This window comes from Chelmon rostratus, chromosome 10 (genome assembly GCF_017976325.1).
Source record: "Chelmon rostratus isolate fCheRos1 chromosome 10, fCheRos1.pri, whole genome shotgun sequence".
NCBI lineage: Eukaryota > Metazoa > Chordata > Actinopteri > Chaetodontiformes > Chaetodontidae > Chelmon > Chelmon rostratus.
In genome coordinates, this window is record NC_055667.1 from 14839471 (window position 1) to 14853049 (window position 13579).

The following is a 13579-nucleotide window of genomic DNA, read 5'->3' on the forward strand; positions in this document are numbered from 1 at the left end:
AACTCAAATTACTGTCCTTCTGCGGGCTACTGGTGTGTCGTAAAGCTGCCCTCTTGTTGCACAGGTGAACTGGATTTAACGCTGCAGTATGAGTCTAATGAACCACAGCATTGCGATAATGAACTGCAAACCAACCAATGGTTTCTGTGGGGCATCTAGTATCTAAAACCACCTCTGCTCCACTGGTTGCTGCTTTTCCAGGGTATCCATATCAAACTAGTCTCCAGTCTGTTTGCACTTCATTAAAACTTTTTATTTTAACTGGACGATCCGGATTAACGTTATTACACCTGGGGAGAGTAAACGTGTATAGGCTATTAGGTTAAGGGTTTGATTAAGCGCGCATCCTAAGCATTTTCATCTGGGAGCGGAATATTGCTCCGCTGTCTGCATCCAGGTCAGGTGCTGCTGCTGGGCTACCAAATTAAAAACAGCCACGCATGGACAGAACAAGAACCACCTCCACATAGTTTCGCACAGATTTATTTTGTTTACATATGTACATGTGTGAACATACTTGTACGGCTGCTATTTTCCAGGGAGGGAAAAAAAGAGAGAGAAAGCTTAACAATTTCTCAAATGAACAAATGAAACATCAAATTAGTCCGCCTGAGGGCCTCATTTTTTGTACTTCTACATTATAACTAGTTATTGAACTAGGTGCACGATCTGAAAGCCATTTGTGGGGAGAAAGAATTCATTGCTGTCTCTCCATCAATATTCCTTGGCAGTGAACTATTGGAACCAGTCAAACGCGAGGGGTGAAACGCGGGTCAGGCTGTCTAACTAATATTAAAATGCGTCCGCCAGAGCGCACAGGGAGAGAGGGAGTATGTGGTGTGCGTGCAGCTCTTTCACACTGGTTTGGTGCACAACAAGCAGCATGTATTTGGACGAGCCGTATGACAAAGCCAAATGAACATGAGTTAGATTTTTTTTTTTTTTTTTTTTTTTTTTTTTTTTTGGGCGCGTTTCCTCGTTAGTTCATCGTTTATTGGCTCAGGATCCTTTGTTCTTCAATTTAAAAAAATCTATTAAACTGATGCACGCTTGCGGAGAAATATCTAGAGTAAGATGTTTTTTGACAGTGTTTGAAGCCCCCTGTGCACGTGCCCACTGCAATCAATTCCATTGATTCACAATCTGAGCATGTTTGCTGTTTTTAATAACCCCGAAACAGGTCACATGTCTGATATTGCATTTTTCATCCAAGGCTTTTCTCATTAGCTTCCAGAGTGGCAGGAAGAAAGGTTACCGAGCGGTCAGTATGGTAATAGCAGGCAGAAGAAATGGTTGGGAACAATAGAAACTTATTTTTCATCTGTGCTGTCACGCCGTCCCTTTGTATCCGCCGTGTTTGTGACTGAATATTCATATAGGAGCTACCTCAAAGGCAGAGGGTGAATGTTAAGAAAAGAGACCCCCTTGTCCTTTGCACACGACGTGTGTGTGTGTGTGTGTGTGTGCGCTCGCGCGCATGAATATCCGCGCACGCGAATGGGAGAAAAGAGAGTAGTTTGTGTCATGCGTAAATGCATTAAGAGCAGAGCGCATTTGCTTTGTGTTGTGTGGCTCCAGCAACCCTGATAAACAGCCTCCGCTTTGGCGCACGCGTTGTGCAGTATTTCTACTCTATTGCAGCCCTAATATTTGTTATGACACTCCTCTCAAGTGCATGCAGGTCCAATTCCAGCGTAGAGGTTTACCTGAGATATCACCTTTGCAGTTTCTAACCTAAAACACATTAGTTGTCTATATGTACCCTGTAGAACCGAATTTGTGTGAAGTACAAACAGTCGCAAATACGTCTCTACAGGAATACATGGGCAACTGAAATACCACGCCAGCCCCCGGATTCTCCTGCTTCTGCTCCTCCACACGTCTCTCTGGCTTTTCCCTGCCGTTGCATTAGCGAGCACCAGTGATCTACACATGCAGCCCACATACCGGCATTAGCAATGCAATAACACTGTCACAAAGTGTATTCACAGTCCAGACAGCCATAGATTGTGCAGGTAGGCCACAGAGAGCAAACCCATACGTGCAGTGTGCGGCCACTACTGTGTCAGACCCTGTAAAACACGTTAGGAACCAGGGGTCGTTTAAAAGTGACTGATTTACGGCTTTTATTGCTCTATAAAACGCCTCTAACATCCTCGGAAGGGGTAATAGAAATGTCGTGCGCATTCGGCACAAACAGAACAGCCAGAAATGCAGTTCACGTTGTTCTAAACCATGTTATGTAATTATTGTTGAGAAAATAGATGCATCCATAGATTGTGTGCAACTTCTGTTCAAGCTTTATGTGTCTTCAAGTAGAGGCCCATGATATTATCATTGTTACTATCATAATTATTGTCGTTATTATTATTATTATAGTTTTTTTTTTCGTGCTTCTTTTCGGTGTCACAGCTATTATGACGATAAAAAAGAAGAAATTTGAATGTTGGTAAGCTCTTAGAGAGTTCATTTCTCTCTCTCTCACCACAGCTGACTCTGGGATAAGAATGGGAAGCATACAACACATGACAAGTTTATTCAGCCAGACAGGATTAGTTTACAGTGTAACAGCAGACGTCCAGTAATGTGACTGATGGTCAGTGCTGCAGCCTTGATTAGCATCTAACATTTGGAGGCTGAGATGCTGTGTTCATTTTCTTGTCGTTTTAATTTTTGCATGTATATTTGGAATCGGTGGGACTACAGTTCGAAGCCGAGGACATATTGCAAACATGTTTGTATACAAATCAGTAGCTTTTTTTCCCTGTACACATGTGTCAGTGCTGCATTCTTCAAATTCTTCCTCTCAGCATTATGCATCGTAAAATTCCAGTTGTAGCTTGTCCACACACAGATTCAGCTGATTTACATTGTGGTCACATGTTTGTGTTTAGGTCATAGCAAAGCTTTCTAAGTAAGAGATAAGGACTTGACAATGTTGTGAAAACAGAGAGGAGAGAGGAAGTGATGCAGCCAAGAGCAGCATTTTTTTTTTTTTTATCAGAAAGAGCCTTGATAGTTTCAAAAGATTTAGATTTGGTCTTTTTTTTTCCAAGTCTAAGAGCAAGTCTCCTGCCCTGCCTGTGGGAGGGCTCTTTCAGCTGATGTGAGGGAGTACAGCTGCTCCTCCACACTCTCACTATCTCTGATATGCAGTAACCAAATATAACTTAGCTTCTCAGTGACACAACTCCTCTGCTGTTAAGTCAGCAGGTCATAATGGCCCGAGACGCTCTGGTCTGTGACGCCATCACCATACTGGGCACCTTTGTTTTGGGATCTGTGACATCATAATGGTTGTGTCCCACTGCAGACTGGTCTATGACATCAAGGTGCTGTGCACAGACACCACATTGGGGCTGTTTTATGTTGGCTGCTCTATAAAATCACATATTGAGTCACTTTGTTCTGGCTTCTCCACCGCTGACATCATAATTGTAGTGTTTCACAGCTCTGGTATACAACATTTCTCTACTTGCTCTCCACCCACTTCACAATGATAATAATGATATGAGAATGTAAGCACAGGAGGCTTTCGTTGAATAATTGTATTTTTTAGAGTTAGAGATTATTATTAAAGGCATGTGCTGCATTTATTCTTATCAGTCTTATTCTCTTTATGGTAAAACACACTCTGGATCCAGCTGATTTTTGTTGCTGCAACATACAAAACAGCTTCAAAAAGTACATCCCCGTCATCTCACTTCAATCAGGCCCATTCTTTTTTAATGCTATCCTCGCCTATGTTTAATTAAAAAGTTGAAGGCAGGGCCCTTTAATGAATAGCCTGGTAGAAAAAGGATATCACTTCAAAAAACAGGCAAATATCTCATGATTGAATGAAGGCTTTTGTTTAGGCAGCCAGACTCTTCCTGTCCACCTTTCTCCAACATTATAAATGATCAGGCCCACTTTCAAACATCAACCACACCTCCAGAGCGTCTCACCACTCCAGTCCTCCCTGACATTTAACATTCACATTAAACAGTATTAGCACTCAAATGGTTTGAGGAACATCACCAAAACTGATGCAGCTCTCATTCTTAAGTGTACGCTGTAATCTGTCTCACAGCTGAAGTGCTGCTGGTAAATACTGTGCCTTCATTAATTAGCAGATAACCTTTATATAAGGCTAACAAAATGATTGGTTTGCTATTGTTGTGCCTTATCCTTGGCGAATCACCTATTGTCCCTTTGAATAATTGAGACCAGTGGATTTTGCCTGTTTTATTTTTTCCTTGGTCAGCAACTAGCTACTAGTTTTGTCCCCAAGATCAATTGCCTTGGTAACACAACCAGAGGGAGAGAGAGAGTGGGGGAGAGAGGGAGAGAGAGAGAGAGAGAGAGAGAGAGAGAGAGAGGGAGAGAGAGGGAGGGAGAGAGAGAGAGAGCGAGAGAGATTTGTGCCCACAATGGCGACTGTAGGTATGCTAAATACCTCTGGTTCCTTATCCGGGAACTACCTCTTACTCTGCTATTGGGCCACTGGGTCACGTGGTAAAAGTAACTTTACAGGGCTGCTCGCAAGTAGGAGGGCTTTATGGAGCAGAAAAACGACAAAGCTAGAAAAATTATTTTCCACTCCAGAAATTAATGATCATGAGCTCGTATTTGATGGAGTCTAACTACATTGATCCGAAATTTCCTCCATGCGAGGAATATTCGCAAAATAACTACATCCCTGAGCATAGTCCAGAATATTACAGCCGCGCAAGGGACACTGGCTACCAACATCACCACCAGGAGTTATATCCTCCGCGGGCGAGCTACCAAGAGCGCCAGTATAACTGTGCAAGCATCCCTGAACCTGACACGCCAAGGGGACATGGAATACCCCAATCTGCGCACCTGCTGACAGGGAAAGGGCAGCCTGCTTCATGTGAAACCCCACAGTTGCCCATGTCCCCCGCCACCCCACCGGCCGCAACCTCCGCCTGCAACCAAGCTACCCCGGAGCATCCAAACAGCACAGCCTCCTCCAAGCAGCCCGTGGTGTACCCATGGATGAAGAAAATTCACGTCAGCACTGGTAGGCAACTTGTGTGTTTATGTTCCCTGCACTTCTCCTGCTCCTCTCCCCCTTTTCCCTCCCTTTATCAGTCCCTCTGACTCCCATCTCGTTGCCAGCCCCTGCTCCGATAGCAGGGAAGCCTTTGAAATGGCACAATTGAGGCGGATTTACGACTCGGCATTGGTAATTACACCCACCATAAATTTTATAGCCGAGGTATACTCAGGGCAGCCGTATCACCATGTGGCTTCTGCTGTTATGTATTGCGCGATAGAGAGAGGGGAGAAATGAATAAGAAAAAAATTGAGCTTTGTAATCTTGCATTAATAATTTAGCTCATAGTTGGATGTGAGTGTCCTCTCATTACGCTGAGAAGTTCTTAACTTCCCATTTAAATTTCTCAAACAGCTAAACATTCATATCCAATAAATCTTTCCAGCCATATCTCAGTTGAGGCCATTCTTGTTTACCCCTCCTTTCCTCCCTTCTCTGTCTCCCTTTCTCTCCACTTATCCTTTTTCCAGTGCACTCGGCTTACAATGGGACGGAGCCCAAGCGGTCTAGGACAGCATACACCCGGCAGCAAGTCTTAGAATTGGAGAAGGAATTCCACTATAACCGATATTTAACTCGGCGGAGGCGCATCGAGATCGCCCACACCCTGGTTCTCTCCGAGCGACAGATTAAAATCTGGTTTCAAAACCGCAGGATGAAATGGAAAAAAGATCACAGGCTCCCGAACACCAAAGTGAGATCCTCTTCCTCCTCCTCCGGGTCCAACACAAGCTCAGCAGCCGGCGCTGTTGCCGCTGCCTCGGCCACTAACACTGGGGCCCCCGACGAACTCACCGGAGCACAGCATGGCGAGGATATTACCAGGTTATAAAACCACAAGATCGGGGGTAGAAAAAGAACTGGTTATTTATAGAACAATTATATATTTTGTTTTGGTAGCTATCTTGTGCGGTTTCCTTTAAGTCCAAAGTTATATAAAATGCATGTTATATAGCATGGATTACTGCGAATACCGATGAATTATTTTTACGTGACACAGGGTTTAATTTATTTGAAGCTCAATTAAGATGTTTTTTTTATTAAAAAAATGTTTTGAATGAAGGAAAAAAAGTAGAAAAAAATATACATTTTATCAAAATGTTATTGTGGGCCATTCTTTTGCCCTGCTGCCCAAGGTGAAATGCACAATCTATTTATTTCAACAACACTGGAAGGAAATCAATATAATAATAGTTATTTTTGGTATAAAAAAAAAAAGCTGGAACACACCATTGATCTTGAACTTGTATGTTTTGGATAATAACAATGTGTGAATTACCTCGTGTATTTCAGAAACAGGACTTTGATTTACAATTTAGTTTCGTGGTGTTGATGTTGTGTTTAGACCGTTAAAAGCAGATTATTGTGAAATGCAATAAACGGAGTGTAGTGTACTTGTGCTAATCATATTGGTCAATAAAACAGTGAGTGTCTACTAGTTTTATATACGTTTGGTCGAACTTCATTTAGGCAAGATGAGGTCTGCTGTTGTTTAGGCTGTTTGGAGAGATCACCCTAAAAGTGTACAGATGTGTGAATATTTGAACATTTCATAAGGGGGGAACAAGAACCACTGTGTTTTCAAACTGTTTGTAAGTCCTGCAGCTTATTCTTGCGTCTTTACATTTGCAATGTGTACAAACAGTGTGTGTGCGTGTGTGTATGTGTGTGCGTGTGCGTATGTGTGCGTGTGTGTGTTAAAGCCTGACTCATAATGGACTGAAGTTATTTCTAAAATCTGAAAATGAAATAGTTTGCGCTATGCATTATGTGCAACCTCATCAGTCTGAAGGGCATTCAATTAAGCCACTGAGGCCCTCCACTCCACACTGCACTGCCTCTGCCACGACTGAAGCTCCCTGCTTCCTTCGTCCTGACTTGAACACTAAGCTGCATGCGATTACTTTAGAGGATATTTGCAATGTGTTAGAGATTATAGGTTGTTGTGAAAATATTATTATTCATTTTGTAACCTCAGTACCTGCCCTGCTTTTTCTATATAGTCCACTGCGCCATGAGACTGAGTTTTCAAATGTAAAAAGAAAAGAAAAATACAAATAAAAAAAAAATCAAATAAAGTCGTGAACAGCAGATAGAGTCAACATACTGCGTCATGTGGTGTTCGTTAAATATCCCGGTGTGTGGGTGGTGGTGGTGGAGCGAAGTGGCTGATCTCTGTTATCAGGCTGTGTAGCAGTGATAAAAGGAGGAATGCTGATCGTTTCTTGTGTGTTCGCTCTTTGGGTTTTGTTTGTTTGTATGGACGCTTGGCCACATTTACCTACTGTCTCCTCGTGCACACACATACACACACACACACACACACACGCAAACACACACAACTACAATTTTAAAAACCGGCGCTCACTGCAACGTCATCATCCGCTTTTCGCGTGGCAGGAGGACGAACGTGCTGCAGGACTGTTTACGACTGTAAATCCGCTGGACTGATGCAACAATGTGACAAAATATCGCTCAAACTGAAGCGTCTTAACATTTTTTTTTCTCTCTCACAAAGATGCATTCATTTTTTTCTTTTTTCCTTTCTTTTTTTGGACAGATCTGTGCACGAGGATTTCAGTCTAACCATGACTTAAACCTAAAGACGCGCAAGAATTTGATAGATTATTGAAATTGTGACATGAATAGGCCTTATAAAATGCCTCGCGTAGTGGGGGGCAAAGGAGCACAAAAGGAAGAGGCATTCTCCATCATCAATCTTTCACTACAGAGCTTTGTGTTATGTTGTGGAAAGCAGCTCTGACAACAGCCAGTTTTGATCCAGCCAAATATTATGTACCAGGCCGTATCCTTAACCGCTATTCCCAGACTGTGAAGAGTTTAAATGGACTTTAAAATAACTCACTTTAACTGGACCAAAGCGGTTAAAAACTGCCTTTTGGACGTGGCTTTGGAAAAGCAGTAGAATAGTGGTGAGACGGCGCTGAAAAATGAATCCAGAAGCCTTTATGTTGCTGGACAGATTGGAGAAATTAATGTGCTCGCCACAGTCGCAGCATCCCTCCAGCCCCTTTCTCGGCCCTGTCGCCTCCATGTCGCGAGGCTGAAAAGGTACTTTATTGAAGTTTGGGGGCGAAGTGGGAGAAGGCCGAGTTCACCTCGAGGACACATTTTCTGTCCCATTAGGCTCATTTCAGTCTGGATGGCCGACCTCTCCAACCCTGTGACCTGACTCACTCTCTATACGTGTACCTTCTGTGCGCGCCCTCGCTGGTCCCCCTTGGCCTCGGCTTTCTTTGTGGATTTTTCTGCGTTGTGCCTATAGAGAGGCCTGCGGCGGGGCATCACTGACTGTGTTGCTGCCTTTGTTGATCAGAGTGACCCGGGACAGTGCTGAACTCTCGGACAGTCCTCTCCTCTGCATCTAACAGGCCTGCAGGACTTTCAAACATGCGTCTTCTCTGGAGCATCTGAAATCGTTTCCAAACCGAGCTGGTAGCAATTTGTGGTCACTTTAACATGAGATAACGCAGCGACAACATAAATCAACATTATGAAAGACATGTATGAATGTTAGCTTTTTCGAGCCAGTATGGCAAAAAGAGAGAATATTCTACATTGATTGTACTGGCATTTTTGTGTCATACCCTCTTATTAAAGTGTGCAACTGATAAGATTGAAAGTGTACTAAAATTAGCTCCAAGCTTTAGAAATGTCACGTTTCCCAGGGATTAATTACACTCCCCGAAGACTCCAAAAACAGTAGGCAGTAAAAATAGTTGGTGCGGTCACTTGACTTCCGTGTGACTTGAGAGAAACTGGCCTCAGGTCAGCAATTCCGTTCAAAAGCAAGATGCCAGTTACGGCGAGGCGTGTCTGACAGTACTGGGACAGTTGGTCATCGTGATTAGTTGATGGACAGGGACCTTCAAAGTCTGCAAAGACCTTCCAAACTTTCCACAGAGACCAACACTTCCCTCAAACTTCTATTTTTCATCCAAATGCAAATTTCCCTCAGATGAGACGGGATGTAACCTATATAGCTCAGTGTTGACAAATTAAGTTTCGCTCTAAGATGCGCCAAAAATCATTATGACTGGAACAAAAACACTAAACGAGAGCTGTGTTGACGAGCCTTGATACATCTCTGAACCGATGTGGTAAACATGCTGTTTTCTGTTTATTCATTCAAATCTCGCCTTGCCTCCTTTCTTGCACGACACTTTGAATTTATTATACTGTTCTTGTTTTTGGCGCGCCGGGCAGCACGTTTGGGTCTTTCTTGTGTGGCCATGGGACCAAATATTCAGCGTTGATGGAAACATATTCGACAGCATGCCTTCCAAGATAAACAGCTGCCACCGAGAGCCAAACAACCAATCTCGGTGCGCGTCGTGTGTGCGATAATTCAGCCTCCTCTCCTCATGTGTCCGAGGCTACAGGTGTAGCTCAAGTTACCCTCTGAACAATGACGGGATGTCGCTTTTTGTTTGAGCTCTTGTAATTGAAGACTTGTGTAAAGTAGAAACGGAGGACACGAGGCACACTTTTATTACTTGACTTTTCGTTGACTTAGCTTTGCCAAGGATTGGATGAATGCGCCCATATAAGGCCGCGTTGGATTTATTGTTAGAATAAACAGAATGTGTGATTTAAAATAACTCTTCAAACAAACGCCCATGTCGCTTGTCAGTCATAAATCTGTCGTTTCTCGCGTTTTGTTATTAAACTTCAGGCTAATGTGCGCAGACTTCTGCTCTACACGGCGGAAACCTCTCTGAACACTCACACAGATATTTATTATGGTAATATCTGAGGAGAGATCGTATACTTTACACGTTTACGTTGCATCCAAGCAAGCAGGTTCCTTAAATGTGTTAACTTCAAAGTTGTTTAGTCTTACCTGTCAGAAGATCAATATAAATAAGAAAAACATAATATCCGAGACTTGTAGCTTCATCTTTTGTCTGTGAATGAGAGCCATTCTTAATGTTCAAAATCGACTGTTTTGATTTTCAGACTCTTTCAGCAGCCCTTTGCCTTAGGCTGAGGCTGGAGTAGAACTTTGAGGGCCTGTAGTTATTCTTAACCTCGGCACCTTGCAGGAATACGCTGTATTTCATGTGTTTGAAGCTCGGTGTTTGAATTCCTCCACACTTACTCAGCCCTAACTGGTTTCTTCTTCTGACTTGAGACTGTTGAATCACACACATGATTTTCAGCTCGCATTGCACCGCTGCAGGCTCCCTGTGATTTATGAGCACCTCGGGCGAGGACTCTCTCTCTCTCTCTCTTTCTCTCTCTCTCTTGCAAGATATAAAAACTTTACACAAGCAGCCATCGGAATATCTGAACAAGAGCAAACACGAAACAAAAATGGTCAGCTGTTTTAGCGGCGGTTTGGTTTATTGCCTGTTTTTATCGTTAAATACAAACGTTTTGGGTTTTTCCCCCCTGCTCGTCTCAGGTGAGTGTCTTCTTCAGCCACTCTGGTTTGTAATGAAAGGTCAGGGGCCGGTGTATTGTTATGGTGTAGTGTGTTTAAACGGCAGCCGTGGCAGTTGCATAAAGGCTGAGAGTTGAAACAGGGGTCACGCTGCTATTTTCCAGGGACAGAGAGGCTCTCTCGCATTGACCAGCAGTGGGTGTGTCATAAATCCGTAAATCTCTCTCCCATACGCTCACTCAAGGGAGCAGATGCACCATGTCTTTTCTCTTTTTTGTGTGCGTCTGTCTGTCTGTGTGTGTGTGTGTGTGTGCGCGCACGCGCGCGCGCGTGTGCGTGCGTGTGTGTGTGTGTGTGTGTGATAGAGGGAGAGTTTAATGGATTTACATAAAACAAGATTTTTAAACTCCACCAGACGTGTTGAGGTGATTTACTGTCAGCGCTGGCAAACATTTCAAACAACTCGGATCAACACTCTGGTGTCCCACTGTACTTAAACATCACATCACAGTGGAGATGATGGCCTGGGTAAACCTGATACTTTATGTCATCATAACGCCTCGCTGGGAATTTTTTCATTAGCCTATTTGCTGCATCGTTGAGGACCTTAGAAATTACTTTGCCTCAGTTCAGGGTGTCACTGGGGGCCCAGACAGTCGCTAGATTGAGTTATGATGATGTTTTTCACTTTTCATTAGCAAAAGTGATCTGAATATGGGATTCCGACACTATAGATCCACAATTATGTATAGGTTAAGTGACAACGCGCTTTTTATTGGATTTCTTCTCTGAAAATGATTCTCCAGCGGATTTCTGTGGGCACTAGTTGCATTTCTACTGCAGTCATCTCACAGTTGCAGCTGCTGCAGGATTAGAAGTTTTACATGTCAGTAACATACTGATGCATACGATGCAAGTGATGACTGAGTGTTAAAGGCAAAGTGTTTCACCTTAATATAAAAACAAAAGGGTCACATCACCTCCAAAATGTGACAACACACAGGACTGAAACCCGCTCTTACCCCCAAATTAATGAACAGGCTTTTTGATCAAATGATTGCAATTAATATTAAGTATGAGTGTGATCTGATTTTAGGCTTGTTTATAACTGTAGCACCTGCATCATAACAGGCTCATATTTTCAATTTTTCTTAGCTGTGAACCAAACAAAATGAGGCTGTTTATAGTTAACATACAATCAAGCTGTCAATGCTTATTGTACATCATATTTCACAGGGAAAATTTTTTATGTTGCAGCATTATTTCATTTTAAGACTTAAGATTTCCTGAAAAACACATTTCCCCAGAGCGGAAAACGAGCAAACAAGTAATTTCCAAATGTGACACTTTCAGGCGGTTATCGCTGGCTCAGAGCTGCAGGATATCTGTTTGTGTGCAGTCTCCTCAGACGGGCCAGGGAAGGCACTGGACTGAGCAGGCCCAAATTAATACTCAGCCGTGTTAATGCGCGCTTACGCAAAAGTCAGGACTTGTTTGGGAAATTGACAATGTGTGTCTTTTCCTCACTTATGAAGTGCAGTCTGCAAACTCTAGTCCTTTCATTTCACTCTGCATTGTTTACAGCAATATAGGGCACAGGGCCCATAAATCTTCTCCTTGCTCTGCCAAGACAGCGCCATTTGTATGCACCGTTTTAACCGACAGCATCCTCTGCCCATTAACGTCTTCTCCCCAGCTCTCTCTCTCAGTCTCCTCTTATCTGCCCAGCTCTGTCCCCTGGAAATACATTAACTGATCCGTGCATTCGTTGAGCTCTGAAAACCAATTATGTTTTTTTTAAGTGTAAAGGAATATATGATTTATGGAAAAAGAAAAAAATTAAGAATTGTGATGCATTCTGCAGAATCCCCTCCGCGTGTGCGCCGCTGCAGAGATTTCACGTTCCCCGGCACCGTTTTCTCTGTAACTTATTGGTATGAAAAATAAAAGTTTATCGACGATTTCTTTGGTTGTTTGTGTCAGCAGGCGAGAGAGCGCAGAAGGTAAGGAGGAATTGTAAAAGGGTTGACACCCAGAGCGACCGGCGCGCTTTTGTGTGAGAGAGAAAAATGATTTATTGCCACTGAGGCGGTTCAAACAGAGTTCACGGAGAATTGTGGTGGAGGCGCGGAGGAGCTAAATTATGGCCTTGCTGAGCTAGTATATCATAGATTCTATCTCCAATTCAGAGAGTGTGTTCAAGGGTGTGAGGCAAGGAAAACAAAACGAATTTAATTACTTTCCCCCATTTCAGTCAGTGCGCGTGGAGGCTGCCTAATTCGCCGGATGGGAAAAATAATAATCATCATAATAATGACAATAATAATAGGTCGATTTTGGTATAAAACCAGATACCAGCAGATGTCATTAGATTTTTTTTTTCATTTTTTACTATTCCTTTGGCTTAATGCTGAGACTAGAGACATTTAGCACTAGCAACTACCATTTTAATGGGCAGACTGAAAGGAGTAAACCTGGTCACAGTCGTCATTACTTCCAAATTAAAATTAGGTTTCCAAGCTTAACATTTACCATTTTTAAACAGTTTAGAATTGAAATATGATCAATAATAACATAATTTAAAGCTCATTTTAATGTTGATTACTAACAGTGTGTGGGGGCAAGAGTAGTTATGTCCCTGGTCTGAACTGAAGGGAAATTCAAAAGCAGAATATTTAATTTATTAAAAAAAAAAAAAAAAAAAAAAAAAGTCCAAGGACGTGACTCCACTCTGGAGGTTCAGGTGAAACCTCAGTGAGGGTGGCAGCAGGGGTGAAACGGAACAGGGGGAAGGCTCCTCTTCTTCCAGGCTATACGCAACCCTGAGTGCATAATCCATCACCGCTGAGAGACATCTAAAGAGGGTTTTCTCGACAGCTTTGTTGTGGTGAAACACCAGAAGAAGAACTTACATCTAAGACCAGCTTCCACTGAGATTGATCCTGGCACAGAATATGCTAATATCGTGGCCCTTTGGAAGATGCATTTGGGTGCACTATTTAGGATTTTGTGAAAGCTTCATTATTCTAGTTATTTATCCACTTTGCATACATTTGGGCATTGTTGAAATTAAGCATTCGTGTTTATGAGATTTTTTTTTTAACCCA

The 13579-nt window shown here is 42.8% G+C and overlaps 1 protein-coding gene across 1 annotated transcript; it reads left to right on the plus strand.

Moving 5' to 3' along the window:
* Nucleotides 1-4587: 4587 nt before the first annotated feature.
* Nucleotides 4588-6502, plus strand: hoxc4a (homeobox C4a). The gene is made up of 2 exons (XM_041945393.1): nt 4588-5029; nt 5536-6502. Exons 1-2 carry the CDS (start codon nt 4594-4596, stop codon nt 5895-5897), a joined length of 798 nt encoding a protein of 265 aa, XP_041801327.1. The 5' UTR covers nt 4588-4593; the 3' UTR covers nt 5898-6502.
* The last annotated feature ends 7077 nt before the right edge of the window (nt 6503-13579 follow it).

Bases quoted from the DNA above. Each gene is read 5' to 3' on its own strand.
- hoxc4a (XM_041945393.1), top strand. From the start codon at position 4,594: ATGATCATGAGCTCGTATTTGATGGAGTCTAACTACATTGATCCGAAA. The intron at 5,030-5,535 runs GTAGGCAACTTG...TCCTTTTTCCAG, and splicing joins GAAAATTCACGTCAGCACTG to TGCACTCGGCTTACAATGGG.